Source organism: Nerophis ophidion, linkage group LG13 (assembly GCF_033978795.1).
Source record: "Nerophis ophidion isolate RoL-2023_Sa linkage group LG13, RoL_Noph_v1.0, whole genome shotgun sequence".
In the NCBI taxonomy this organism is placed as follows: domain Eukaryota; kingdom Metazoa; phylum Chordata; class Actinopteri; order Syngnathiformes; family Syngnathidae; genus Nerophis; species Nerophis ophidion.
The window spans coordinates 61455453-61471821 of NC_084623.1; the positions used below are offsets into that span (position 1 = coordinate 61455453).

Genomic DNA, 16369 nt, shown 5'->3' on the forward strand with positions numbered 1-16369 from the left:
AATACTTTTGTAGAGATTGTTTGTTAAAACACTGAAGTTATTTCATACGATTTCTATATTGTTGATATTTATTAATTTTATTTTCAGCCATGTGTGACATCAGATCTTTTTTATATTGTTAATATTTAGTAGTATTTTTATTAATTGGAGTAAATCATATAATGATGTTATTTGATGATGTAATGAAAGTGACGATGTAATTGATATGAGGATGTAATGAAAATGAGGTTGTAATACAAATATCGATGTTGTAATTGACATGAGGATGTAATTAAAATGAGGTTGTGATACAAATATCGATGTTGTAATTGATATGAGAATGTAATTAAAATGAGGTTGTGATGCAAATGCCGATGTTGTAATTGACATGAGGATGTAATGAAAAGGATGACGTCACGTTTGCGGACAGGCGCGAGTTCCCGGGCGTGACACTTGGCGGCGAGGTTATCGGCGTGGAAGAATTTGACGGAAGCCGACGAGACGACGACGACGGCGGCATGGATCCTCGGCAGAAGACTTCCCCGGGTTTTCACGCCGCACGGTCTCCCTCTCCGGCAGGCTAGTCGCAGCCAATCAGGGGCCAGGTCGGGGGCGGAGCCAGCGGAAAGGCGAGCAGTGATTGGTGAGTTTGGCCAAGGTGCTTTTTTATGTTGGCGGTCGGCGAGGCGGGCGCCGCAGTGCAGGCGAAGGTGTTGGCGCGCGCAGGAACATGCCCTTCAACCACTTTCAGATGATCGGTCGGTTTTCACTTTCACTTTCACTTTCACTTGCGACTACTTCCCGATCGGACACACCTGACGTGATTTCTTGCCTTTTTCAGGTGATGGTCGCTCAGATTGGATGACGGAAAAAGTGGATTTGTCCTCCTTCGTGTCAACCAGCGCCTCGTCTCCCGGGTCCTCGCTTCCGCCCTCGCCGCCGGAGCGCCATGTCAAGGCGCCTTCCGACCTGGAGGTCATGACCTCGCTCCTGCAGGAGGAGTTGGCCCAGCTGGAGGACTACTTCCGCTCCGAGTCTTGCGAAAGCAAATCCTCCAAATGTGACAAAGCCATGGGCTCGCCGTCGTACTACCAGTTCCCCTACGGCTCCTACGGGGGCGGCCAATCGGAGAGCAGCCCTGTGGTCGTCACCTTGGCAACCGGCGACCTGGATCTGGCCGTGAGCCGCTCCAAGATAGCGCGGCCGGCTCCGTACAACTACCACCACCACCATCACCACCACCACCACCACCGCAGCGGGCGAAGAGTCCTGGGCGAGGAGGCGGAGGCGTGGCGCGCAGGAAGTTACTCGGGCAGCGCCGAGTACTCAATCAATCATTACTCGGCGCTGAAGGCGGCGAGCAAGAGCGGCGTGAAGAAGGTGAGAGAATGTGCTTTGTCCTTGAAGGAAGAGGAGAGTTATTGTTTCTCCGAAGGAATGTTTTGCAGCGAAGAGATTGCCAGAAGTTTCTGCTCCTACGAGCACAAGAGTCACAAAGTCAACCTGAGTTACGGCGCCGGCGAGCACTGGAGCAAAGACGCCGGACTGCCGACCGGCGTCCCCCAAGAGACCGCCATGGCCGACGGCTACTTCCACCAGTCGCTGGCGGCGGAACCCTACCACGGCTTCATGAGCGACCTGGAGCAGCCGGCGCCGGCCGAGCCCCAACACGGCCACTACCTCTACCCAGAATGCCTTGCGGACCAAAGCTACGAGTGTCTGTCCGAGGCCACGCCGGCCGGCGCCCCCGCCCAGCGTGGCGCCCACAGGCTAAAGGACCAAGCGTGCTCGGTGAAATCGGCCGCTTGCCTGGACGTGAGCACGGGAGAGAGGAAGCAGAAGAAGAGAGACCAGAACAAAACGGCCGCTCACAGGTAACCCGCTCACGTTTCATCCCTGACCCCGGCTGACGGCAGATGTGTGCAGGTACAGGCTGAGGAAGAGGGCGGAGCTAGACTCTCTGGAGGAGGAGCTTCACGGGCTGGAGGGACAGAACCGAGAGCTTCGCGACAAGGCGGAGTCTGTGGAGCGAGAGATTCAGTACGTGAAAGACTTACTCATCGAGGTCTACAAGGCTCGCAGTCAGCGCCTCAAACAAGATGGCGGCGCCTGAAGACCAGGTGACCCCGGCCTTAGGAGTCCCACACTGTGACCACCACTCATCTATTGATCATGTCCTGATTGGATCACATCCGCTAATCGTCCTTTCAATCTGTTCTCTAGATCTGATTGGATCCATTCTATAGATCTCATTGGATCACATCTGCTAATCATCCTTTCAATCTGTTCTATTGATCGCATTGGATCAAATCTAATAGTCATCCTTTCAATCTGTTCTATTGATCGCATTGGATCAAATCTAATAGTCATCCTTTCAATCTGTTCTATTGATCGCATTGGATCAAATCTAATAGTCATCCTTTCAGTCAATTCTATTGATCTGATTGAATGATACATAATAATCATCCTTTTAATCTGTTCTATTGATCTGATTAGATCCTATCCGATAATCATTATTTTAATCAATTATATTGATCTGATTAGATCATATCTAACAATCATCTTTTCTATCAATTCTATTGATCTGATTAAATCATATCTAATAATCACCCTTTCAATCAATGTTATTGATATGATCAAATCATATCTAATAATCATCCTTTCAATCAATATTATTGATTTGATTGGATCATATCCATTTACCCTCCTTTCAATCAATTATGTTGATCTGATTGGATCATATCCAATAATCACCTTTTTAATCAAGTCTATTGATCCGATATTCATGAATATGTATTTCTGAATCCTATACATGGATGTATTATTCTAATCATTTGATTGACTGATGGTCATTGATCATACTTGTCTTCTTCCATGATGTCAATAAGTGCATGATTGATTAGTTCACAGCATGATTGATTACTTTCTGCATGACAACTTTCTGTCCTCATTCTCAGGTTTTTGCTTTGGGCTCAGAGGACTCTCTCCTCATTCCTTGTCTCCTCGTTCCTTGTCCACTCTCTCTTCCCTTATCCTTCCTTGTCTCCTCGTTCCTTGTCCACTCTCTCTTCCCTTATCCTTCCTTGTCTCCTCATTCCTTGTCCACTCTCTCCTCATTCCTTGTCTCCTCGTTCCTTGTCCACTCTCTTCCCTTATCCTTCCTTGTCTCCTCAATCCTTGTCCACTCTCTCTTCCCTTTTCCTTCCTTGTCCACTCTCTCCTCCCTTATCTTTCCTTGTCTCCTCATTCCTTGTCCACTCTCTCTTCCCTTGTCCTTCCTTGTCTCCTCCTTCCTTGTTTACTCATTCCTTGTCCACTCCCTCTTTCTTTCTCTTTCCATGTCCACTCTTTCCTTGTCTCCTCCTTCCTTGTCTCCTCATTCCTTGTCCACTCTCTTCCCTTATCCTTCCTTGTCTCCTCATTCCTTGTCCACTCTCTTCCCTTATCCTTCCTTGTCTCCTCATTCCTTGTCCACTCTCTTCCCTTATCCTTCCTTGTCTCCTCAATCCTTGTCCACTCTCTCTTCCCTTTTCCTTCCTTGTCCACTCTCTCCTCCCTTATCTTTCCTTGTCTCCTCATTCCTTGTCCACTCTCTCTTCCCTTGTCCTTCCTTGTCTCCTCCTTCCTTGTTTACTCATTCCTTGTCCACTCCCTCTTTCTTTCTCTTTCCATGTCCACTCTTTCCTTGTCTCCTCCTTCCTTGTCTCCTCATTCCTTGTCCACTCTCTTCCCTTATCCTTCCTTGTCTCCTCATTCCTTGTCCACTCTCTTCCCTTATCCTTCCTTGTCTCCTCATTCCTTGTCCACTCTCTTCCCTTATCCTTCCTTGTCTCCTCAATCCTTGTCCACTCTCTCTTCCCTTTTCCTTACTTGTCTCCTCATTCCTTGTCCACTCTCTTCCCTTATCCTTCCTTGTCTCCTCGTTCCTTGTCCACTCTCTCTTCCCTTATCCTTCCTTGTCTCCTCATTCCTTGTCCACTCTCTTCCCTTATCCTTCCTTGTCTCCTCAATCCTTGTCCACTCTCTCTTCTCTTTTCCTTACTTGTCTCCTCAATCCTTGTCCACTCTCTCCTCCCTTATCCTTCCTTGTCTCCTCATTCCTTGTCCACTCTCTCTTCCCTTGTCCTTCCTTGTCTCCTCCTTCCTTGTTTACTCATTCCTTGTCCACTCCCTCTTTCTTTCTCTTTCCATGTCCACTCTTTCCTTGTCTCCTCCTTCCTTGTCTCCTCATTCCTTGTCCACTCTCTTCCCTTATCCTTCCTTGTCTCCTCAATCCTTGTCCACTCTCTCTTCCCCTTTCCTTCCTTGTCTCCTCATTCCTTGTCCACTCTCTCTTCCCTTGTCCTTCCTTGTCTCCTCTTTCCTTGTTTACTCATTCCTTGTCCACTCCCTCTTTCTTTCTCCTTCCTTGTCCACTCTTTCCTTGTCTCCTCCTTCCTTGTTTACTCATTCCTTGTCCACTCCCTCTTTCTTTCTCCTTCCTTGTCCACTCTTTCCTTGTCTCCTCCTTCGTTGTTTACTCATTCCTTGTCCACTCCCTCTTTCTTTCTCCTTCCTTGTCCACTCTTTCCTTGTCTCCTCCTTCCTTGTTTACTCATTCCTTGTCCACTCCCTCTTTCTTTCTCCTTCCTTGTCCACTCTTTCCTTGTCTCCTCCTTCCTTGTTTACTCATTCCTTGTCCACTCCCTCTTTCTTTCTCCTTCCTTGTCCACTCTTTCCTTGTCTCCTCCTTCGTTGTTTACTCATTCCTTGTCCACTCCCTCTTTCTTTCTCCTTCCTTGTCCACTCTTTCCTTGTCTCCTCCTTCCTTGTTTACTCATTCCTTGTCCACTCCCTCTTTCTTTCTCCTTCCTTGTCCACTCTTTCCTTGTCTCCTCCTTCCTTGTTTACTCATTCCTTGTCCACTCCCTCTTTCTTTCTCCTTCCTTGTCCACTCTTTCCTTGTCTCCTCCTTCCTTGTTTCCTCATTCCTTGTCCCCTCTGTCTTTCCTCCTCCTTCCTTCTCCCTTCTTCGTTGTCCTATCCTTCTTTCCCTGTCCTGTCCTCTGGGCTGTACTTGCGAGCAAACAATCGTAAACAATGGCATCATCAGTGGTAAACAATGATGTCAACAATAGTAAACCATGAGGTAAACAATGATGTAAACCATGAGGTAAACAATGATGTAAAGAAGGGGATGTTGTGTCATTCAGGTGAAACAGGAAGTGCTGCATCAGGTGATTTTCCAAATAAAGTTCTCATATTTCACTTTGCTCTTCATTTTTCTTCAATACAAGACACATTGTGTAATAACACATCTTCACCACTGGGGACAGTCAAGTATTACACAGACACATTGTGTAATAACACATCTTCACCACTGGAGACAGTCAAGTATTACACAGACACATTGTGTAATAACACATCTTCACCACTGGGGACAGTCAAGTATTACACAGACACATTGTGTAATAACACATCTTCACCACTGGAGACAGTCAAGTATTACACAGACACATTGTGTAATAACACATCTTCACCACTGGAGACAGTCAAGTATTACACAGACACATTGTGTAATAACACATCTTCACCACTGGGGACAGTCAAGTATTACACAGACACATTGTGTAATAACACATCTTCACCACTGGGGACAGTCAAGTATTACACAGACACATTGTGTAATAACACATCTTCACCACTGGGGACAGTCAAGTATTACATAGACACATTGTGTAATAACACATCTTCACCACTGGGGACAGTCAAGTATTACACAGACACATTGTGTAATAACACATCTTCACCACTGGAGACAGTCAAGTATTACATAGACACATTGTGTAATAACACATCTTCACCACTGGAGACAGTCAAGTATCACACAGACACATTGTGTAATAACACATCTTCACCACTGGAGACAGTCAAGTATTACACAGACACATTGTGTAATAACACATCTTCACCACTGGAGACAGTCAAGTATTACATAGACACATTGTGTAATAACACATCTTCACCACTGGAGACAGTCAAGTATTACACAGAAACATTGTGTAATAACACATCTTCACCACTGGAGACAGTCAAGTATTACACAGACACATTGTGTAATAACACATCTTCACCACTGGGGACAGTCAAGTATTACACAGACACATTGTGTAATAACACATCTTCACCACTGGAGACAGTCAAGTATTACACAGACACATTGTGTAATAACACATCTTCACCACTGGGGACAGTCAAGTATTACACAGACACATTGTGTAATAACACATCTTCACCACTGGGGACAGTCAAGTATTACACAGACACATTGTGTAATAACACATCTTCACCACTGGAGACAGTCAAGTATTACACAGACACATTGTGTAATAACACATCTTCACCACTGGGGACAGTCAAGTATTACACAGACACATTGTGTAATAACACATCTTCGCCACTGGAGACAGTCAAGTATTACACAGACACATTGTGTAATAACACATCTTCACCACTGGGGACAGTCAAGTATTACACAGACACATTGTGTAATAACACATCTTCACCACTGGAGACAGTCAAGTATTACATAGACACATTGTGTAATAACACATCTTCACCACTGGAGACAGTCAAGTATTACACAGACACATTGTGTAATAACACATCTTCACCACTGGGGACAGTCAAGTATTACACAGACACATTGTGTAATAACACATCTTCACCACTGGAGACAGTCAAGTATTACACAGACACATTGTGTAATAACACATCTTCACCACTGGAGACAGTCAAGTATTACACAGACACATTGTGTAATAACACATCTTCACCACTGGAGACAGTCAAGTATTACACAGACACATTGTGTAATAACACATCTTCACCACTGGAGACAGTCAAGTATTACACAGACACATTGTGTAATAACACATCTTCACCACTGGAGACAGTCAAGTATTACACAGACACATTGTGTAATAACACATCTTCACCACTGGAGACAGTCAAGTATCACACAGACACATTGTGTAATAACACATCTTCACCACTGGGGACAGTCAAGTATTACACAGACACATTGTGTAATAACACATCTTCACCACTGGAGACAGTCAAGTATTACACAGACACATTGTGTAATAACACATCTTCACCACTGGGGACAGTCAAGTATTACACAGACACATTGTGTAATAACACATCTTCACCACTGGAGACAGTCAAGTATTACACAGACACATTGTGTAATAACACATCTTCACCACTGGGGACCGTCAAGTATTACACAGACACATTGTGTAATAACACATCTTCACCACTGGAGACAGTCAAGTATTACACAGACACATTGTGTAATAACACATCTTCACCACTGGAGACAGTCAAGTATTACACAGACACATTGTGTAATAACACATCTTCACCACTGGGGACAGTCAAGTATTACACAGACACATTGTGTAATAACACATCTTCACCACTGGAGACAGTCAAGTATTACACAGACACATTGTGTAATAACACATCTTCACCACTGGAGACAGTCAAGTATTACACAGACACATTGTGTAATAACACATCTTCACCACTGGAGACAGTCAAGTATTACACAGACACATTGTGTAATAACACATCTTCACCACTGGAGACAGTCAAGTATTACACAGACACATTGTGTAATAACACATCTTCACCACTGGGGACAGTCAAGTATTACACAGACACATTGTGTAATAACACATCTTCACCACTGGAGACAGTCAAGTATTACACAGACACATTGTGTAATAACACATCTTCACCACTGGGGACCGTCAAGTATTACACAGACACATTGTGTGATAACACATCTTCACCACTGGGGACCGTCAAGTATTACACAGACACATTGTGTAATAACACATCTTCACCACTGGAGACAGTCAAGTATTACACAGACACATTGTGTAATAACACATCTTCACCACTGGAGACAGTCAAGTATTACACAGACACATTGTGTAATAACACATCTTCACCACTGGAGACAGTCAAGTATCACACAGACACATTGTGTAATAACACATCTTCACCACTGGAGACAGTCAAGTATTACACAGACACATTGTGTAATAACACATCTTCACCACTGGGGACAGTCAAGTATTACACAGACACATTGTGTAATAACACATCTTCACCACTGGAGACAGTCAAGTATTACACAGACACATTGTGTAATAACACATCTTCACCACTGGGGACAGTCAAGTATTACACAGACACATTGTGTAATAACACATCTTCACCACTGGGGACAGTCAAGTATTACACAGACACATTGTGTAATAACACATCTTCACCACTGGAGACAGTCAAGTATTACACAGACACATTGTGTAATAACACATCTTCACCACTGGGGACAGTCAAGTATTACACAGACACATTGTGTAATAACACATCTTCACCACTGGAGACAGTCAAGTATTACACAGACACATTGTGTAATAACACATCTTCACCACTGGGGACCGTCAAGTATTACACAGACACATTGTGTAATAACACATCTTCACCACTGGAGACAGTCAAGTATTACACAGACACATTGTGTAATAACACATCTTCACCACTGGAGACAGTCAAGTATTACACAGACACATTGTGTAATAACACATCTTCACCACTGGGGACAGTCAAGTATTACACAGACACATTGTGTAATAACACATCTTCACCACTGGAGACAGTCAAGTATTACACAGACACATTGTGTAATAACACATCTTCACCACTGGAGACAGTCAAGTATTACACAGACACATTGTGTAATAACACATCTTCACCACTGGAGACAGTCAAGTATTACACAGACACATTGTGTAATAACACATCTTCACCACTGGGGACAGTCAAGTATTACACAGACACATTGTGTAATAACACATCTTCACCACTGGGGACCGTCAAGTATTACACAGACACATTGTGTAATAACACATCTTCACCACTGGAGACAGTCAAGTATTACACAGACACATTGTGTAATAACACATCTTCACCACTGGGGACAGTCAAGTATTACACAGACACATTGTGTAATAACACATCTTCACCACTGGAGACAGTCAAGTATTACACAGACACATTGTGTAATAACACATCTTCACCACTGGGGACCGTCAAGTATTACACAGACACATTGTGTGATAACACATCTTCACCACTGGAGACAGTCAAGTATTACACAGACACATTGTGTAATAACACATCTTCACCACTGGGGACAGTCAAGTATTACACAGACACATTGTGTAATAACACATCTTCACCACTGGAGACAGTCAAGTATTACACAGACACATTGTGTAATAACACATCTTCACCACTGGAGACAGTCAAGTATTACACAGACACATTGTGTAATAACACATCTTCACCACTGGAGACAGTCAAGTATTACACAGACACATTGTGTAATAACACATCTTCACCACTGGGGACAGTCAAGTATTACACAGACACATTGTGTAATAACACATCTTCACCACTGGAGACAGTCAAGTATTACACAGACACATTGTGTAATAACACATCTTCACCACTGGGGACAGTCAAGTATTACACAGACACATTGTGTAATAACACATCTTCACCACTGGGGACAGTCAAGTATTACATAGACACATTGTGTAATAACACATCTTCACCACTGGGGACAGTCAAGTATTACACAGACACATTGTGTAATAACACATCTTCACCACTGGAGACAGTCAAGTATTACATAGACACATTGTGTAATAACACATCTTCACCACTGGAGACAGTCAAGTATCACACAGACACATTGTGTAATAACACATCTTCACCACTGGAGACAGTCAAGTATTACACAGACACATTGTGTAATAACACATCTTCACCACTGGAGACAGTCAAGTATTACACAGACACATTGTGTAATAACACATCTTCACCACTGGAGACAGTCAAGTATTACACAGACACATTGTGTAATAACACATCTTCACCACTGGAGACAGTCAAGTATTACACAGACACATTGTGTAATAACACATCTTCACCACTGGGGACAGTCAAGTATTACATAGACACATTGTGTAATAACACATCTTCACCACTGGGGACAGTCAAGTATTACACAGACACATTGTGTAATAACACATCTTCACCACTGGAGACAGTCAAGTATTACATAGACACATTGTGTAATAACACATCTTCACCACTGGAGACAGTCAAGTATCACACAGACACATTGTGTAATAACACATCTTCACCACTGGAGACAGTCAAGTATTACACAGACACATTGTGTAATAACACATCTTCACCACTGGAGACAGTCAAGTATTACACAGACACATTGTGTAATAACACATCTTCACCACTGGAGACAGTCAAGTATTACACAGACACATTGTGTAATAACACATCTTCACCACTGGAGACAGTCAAGTATCACACAGACACATTGTGTAATAACACATCTTCACCACTGGAGACAGTCAAGTATCACACAGACACATTGTGTAATAACACATCTTCACCACTGGGGACAGTCAAGTATTACACAGACACATTGTGTAATAACACATCTTCACCACTGGGGACAGTCAAGTATTACACAGACACATTGTGTAATAACACATCTTCACCACTGGAGACAGTCAAGTATTACACAGACACATTGTGTAATAACACATCTTCACCACTGGAGACAGTCAAGTATTACACAGACACATTGTGTAATAACACATCTTCACCACTGGGGACAGTCAAGTATTACACAGACACATTGTGTAATAACACATCTTCACCACTGGAGACAGTCAAGTATTACACAGACACATTGTGTAATAACACATCTTCACCACTGGAGACAGTCAAGTATTACACAGACACATTGTGTAATAAGACAATGAAATACGATCCTGGACCTCCTGTATGCAAACATCAAGGATGCTCCACAACACTCCCAGAACTGGGCCGGTCAGACCACAACCTTGTTGACCTCAACCCCTGTTATGTGCCTCTGGTCAAAAGACTGCCTGTGACCAAAAAAAATGTGAAAAGGTGGTCAGAAGGGCTCCAAGAGACACTACAAGGCTGTTTTGAGGTAACTGACTGGCAGGTGCTCATGGAGTCTCATGGTGAGGACATTGATGGGCTCACAGAAGGTATCACAGACTATATCATAGAGTCTCATGGTGAGGACATTGATGGGCTCACAGAAGGGATCACAGACTATATATCATAGAGTCTCATGGTGAGGACATAGATGGGCTCACAGAAGGCATCACAGACTATATCATAGAGTCTCATGGTGAGGACATTGATGGGCTCACAGAAGGTATCACAGACTATATCATAGAGTCTCATGGTGAGGACATTGATGGGCTCACAGAAGGTATCACAGACTATATCATAGAGTCTCATGGTGAGGACATTGATGGGCTCACAGAAGGGATCACAGACTATATCATAGAGTCTCATGGTGAGGACATTGATGGGCTCACAGAAGGGATCACAGACTATATATCATAGAGTCTCATGGTGAGGACATAGATGGGCTCACAGAAGGCATCACAGACTATATCATAGAGTCTCATGGTGAGGACATTGATGGGCTCACAGAAGGTATCACAGACTATATCATAGAGTCTCATGGTGAGGACATTGATGGGCTCACAGAAGGGATCACAGACTATATCATAGAGTCTCATGGTGAGGACATTGATGGGCTCACAGAAGGTATCACAGACTATATCAACATCTGTGTGGACTCAAATGTCCCATCAATTACCATGAATTGATTAACGTGGACCCCGACTTAAACAAGTTGAAAAACTTATTCAGGTGTTACCATTTAGTGGTCAATTGTACGGAATATGTAGTGAACTGTGCAATCTACTGATAAAAGTATCAATCAATCAATCAAAGACGGTGACCTGCTCCCCAAACAACAAGCTGTGGGTGACCAAAGACATCAAAGACATACTGAATGAGAAGAAGAGGGCATCCAATGCTGGTAACAGGGAGGAGGTGAAAAGAGTTCAGGTGCTGCTGAAGACCAAACTAAAGGAGGCCAAGGAGAACTACAGGAGGAAGCTGGAAGAGAAGCTGAAGGACAACAACATGAAGGCAGTCTGGAGAGGTATGCAGACCATCACCGGCCTCAAACCGTCGGGTGGTCTGGGGGTCGGGGGGTGAACGGAGACAAAGAGAGGGCCAATGAGCTAAACAAGTTCTTTAACAGGTTTGACAGAGTGGCTCCGACAAGCTCTGCCCCCCCCCCCCCCAAAACATGCCAGCCAGCCCCCTTATAAGTTCAGCGAACCAATCCACCCCCCCATCCCATCCTCACAGCCCCTAACTCCAATGACTACCTCCCCACACTTAACACCTCACCCTCAGAATGATGACCCCGCCCTCCCCCAACCACCTGAGGACCCCCCGCCCCCAGTGTGTCTGTCTGCGCTAAATAAGTTACACACAGGCAAGGCCGTGGGTCCTGACAGTGTGAGCCCTGGGGTGCTCAAAGCCTGCGCCCCACAGCACATCTTCAACCTGAGCCTTAGGCCACAGAAAGTCCCCACACTGTGGAAAACCTCATGCGTGGTCCCCATCCCCGAGTGCACACGACCCAGCACATCAAAGGACTACAGGCCGGTGGCGCTAACTTCCCATATCATGAAGACCATGGAGAGGTTGGTCCTGAAACAACTCCGCCCTACAGTCTAGCCCCACCTGGACCCACTCCAATTCGCCTACCAGCCCCGCCTGGGAGTGGAGGACACAGTCATCTACCTGCTGAACCCAGCCCACACCCACCTGGACAAGCCTGCAAGCAGTGTGAGGGTCAGGTTTTTTTGACTTCTCCAGTGCTTTCAATACCATCCGGCCTGGGCTACTGGGTGTGAAGTTGGAGAGGATGCAGGTGGAGGCCCCCTTGGTGTCCTGGCTTGTAGATGACCTGACTGACAGACCACAGTACCTTCGACTGCAGGACTGTGTGTCTGACAGGCTGGTCAGCAACACCGGGGCCCCGCAGGGTACAGTCCTCTCCCCCTTCCTCTTCACCATTTACACCACCCATTTCCACTATCAGTCAGAGTCCTGCCACCTTCAGAAGTTTTCTGAAGACTCTGCGATAGTGGGGTGTTTTGAGGATGGTGATGATGAGGAATACAGGACACTGGTGGAGGACTTTGTCACATGGTGTGGAAAGAACCACCTCCAGCTCAATGTGACCAAGACCAAGGAGATGGTTGTGGACCTGGGAAGGAGGAGGAGTACTTCAGCGACCCCTGTTTCCATCAGGGGGGTGGATGTGGACATGGTAGAGGATTGCAAATACCTGGAAGTACACCTGGACAACAAGCTGAATGGGTCAAAACACGCTGAGGTCCTCTAGAAGAAGGGACAGAGTCGCCTCTACTTCCTCAGGAGGCCAGGATCCTTCAAGGTCTGTCCAAAGATGTTGAAGATGTTCTATGAGTCGGTGGTGGCGAGCGCCTTCTTGTACGCCGTGGCTTGCCGGGGCAGCGGGCTGAGAGTGAGGGACGCAAACAGACTGGACAAGTAACGTGGTGGGAGTGGAGCTGGACTCTCTGGCCGTGGTGTCAGAGAGGAGAAGTCTAGCAAAAGTCCTAGACATCATGGACAACACCTCCCACCCACTACACTCCGACCTGGAGGAGAGAATGAGCACCTTCAGTGGAAGGCCTCAGACTCCTTAAATGTAACACGGAACCACACAGGAGGTCCTTCATACCGACAGCCATCAGACTGTATAATGTATATGTTCCTTGACTGCACTTAAATGTAGACTATATTTATATTATTCATATATTATATATATAATATATGTTATATATTATTTATTATTATTATTATTATTGTCTATTGTGAGTGAACTGTGGTGCTGAATATCCCCCAGGGATCAATAAAGTACTTTCTATTCTATTCTATTCTATTCTATTCTATCTTGGCCCAGCATGGCCTCCCACACATGGTAGTGAGTGAGCCACCACCGGCCGTGCTTCAGCAGCAAAGAATGGCAGAAGTTTGCATGGCAATATGATTTCTAGCATGTGACGTCAAGCCCACATGGTGCACAACCAAACAAGCCCACATGGTGCACAACCAAACAAGCCCACATGGTGCACAACCAAACAAGCCCACATGGTGCACAACCAAACAAGGCCACATGGTGCACAACCAAACAAGCCCACAACCAAACAAGCCCACATGGTGCACAACCAAACAAGCCCACATGGTGCACAACCAAACAAGCCCACAACCAAACAAGCCCACAACCAAACAAGCCCACATGGTGCACAACCAAACAAGCCCACAACCAAACAAGGCCACATGGTGCACAACCAAACAAGCCCACATGGTGCACAACCAAACAAGCCCACATGGTGCACAACCAAACAAGCCCACATGGTGCACAACCAAACAAGCCCACAACCAAACACGCCCACATGGTGCACAACCAAACAAGCCCACATGGTGCACAACCAAACAAGCCCACAACCAAACACGCCCACATGGTGCACAACCAAACAAGCCCACAACCAAACAAGGCCACATGGTGCACAACCAAACAAGCCCACATGGTGCACAACCAAACACGCCCACAACCAAACAAGCCCACATGGTGCACAACCAAACAAGCCCACAACCAAACAAGCCCACAACCAAACAAGGCCACATGGTGCACAACCAAACAAGCCCACAACCAAACAAGCCCACATGGTGCACAACCAAACAAGCCCACAACCAAACAAGGCCACATGGTGCACAACCAAACAAGCCCACAACCAAACAAGGCCACATGGTGCACAACCAAACAAGCCCACAACCAAACAAGCCCACAACCAAACAAGGCCACATGGTGCACAACCAAACAAGCCCACAACCAAACAAGGCCACATGGTGCACAACCAAACAAGCCCACATGGTGCACAACCAAACAAGCCCACAACCAAACAAGGCCACATGGTGCACAACCAAACAAGGCCACATGGTGCACAACCAAACAAGCCCACATGGTGCACAACCAAACAAGCCCACAACCAAACAAGCCCACATGGTGCACAACCAAACAAGCCCACATGGTGCACAACCAAACAAGCCCACATGGTGCACAACCAAACAAGCCCACATGGTGCACAACCAAACAAGGCCACATGGTGCACAACCAAACAAGCCCACATGGTGCACAACCAAACAAGCCCACATGGTGCACAACCAAACAAGCCCACATGGTGCACAACCAAACAAGGCCACATGGTGCACAACCAAACAAGCCCACAACCAAACAAGCCCACATGGTGCACAACCAAACAAGCCCACATGGTGCACAACCAAACAAGCCCACAACCAAACAAGCCCACAACCAAACAAGCCCACATGGTGCACAACCAAACAAGCCCACAACCAAACAAGCCCACATGGTGCACAACCAAACAAGGCCACATGGTGCACAACCAAACAAGCCCACATGGTGCACAACCAAACAAGCCCACATGGTGCACAACCAAACAAGCCCACAACCAAACAAGGCCACATGGTGCACAACCAAACAAGCCCACATGGTGCACAACCAAACAAGCCCACATGGTGCACAACCAAACAAGGCCACATGGTGCACAACCAAACAAGCCCACATGGTGCACAACCAAACAAGCCCACATGGTGCACAACCAAACAAGCCCACAACCAAACAAGGCCACATGGTGCACAACCAAACAAGCCCACATGGTGCACAACCAAACAAGCCCACATGGTGCACAACCAAACAAGGCCACATGGTGCACAACCAAACAAGCCCACATGGTGCACAACCAAACAAGCCCACAACCAAACAAGGCCACATGGTGCACAACCAAACAAGGCCACATGGTGCACAACCAAACAAGCCCACAACCAAACAAGGCCACATGGTGCACAACCAAACAAGCCCACATGGTGCACAACCAAACAAGCCCACAACCAAACAAGGCCACATGGTGCACAACCAAACAAGCCCACAACCAAACAAGGCCACATGGTGCACAACCAAACAAGCCCACAACCAAACAAGGCCACATGGTGCACAACCAAACAAGGCCACATGGTGCACAACCAAACAAGGCCACATGGTGCACAACCAAACAAGGCCACATGGTGCACAACCAAACAAGCCCACAACCAAACAAGGCCACATGGTGCACAACCAAACAAGCCCACATGGTGCACAACCAAACAAGCCCACAACCAAACAAGGCCACATGGTGCACAACCAAACAAGGCCACATGGTGCACAACCAAACAAGCCCACAACCAAACAAGGCCACATGGTGCACAACCAAACAAGGCCACATGGTGCACAACCAAACAAGCCCAC

The 16369-nt window shown here is 45.8% G+C and overlaps 2 protein-coding genes across 2 annotated transcripts; both read left to right on the forward strand.

Annotated features, from left to right (window-relative positions):
• Positions 1-429: 429 nt before the first annotated feature.
• Positions 430-2100, forward strand: LOC133564056 (uncharacterized; the record flags this gene model as incomplete). Its single annotated transcript, XM_061918136.1, has 3 exons — positions 430-622; positions 821-1853; positions 1906-2100. Coding segments are annotated over 3 exons (1413 nt in total), but the record flags the coding sequence as incomplete, so codon positions are not given.
• Positions 2101-2890: 790 nt separating this feature from the next.
• Positions 2891-5226, forward strand: LOC133564840 (uncharacterized). Its single transcript, XM_061919356.1, has 2 exons — positions 2891-2970; positions 3015-5226. The coding sequence occupies exons 1-2, from the start codon at positions 2891-2893 to the stop codon at positions 5053-5055; spliced, it is 2121 nt and encodes a 706-aa protein (XP_061775340.1). The 3' UTR covers positions 5056-5226.
• Positions 5227-16369: the final 11143 nt, after the last annotated feature.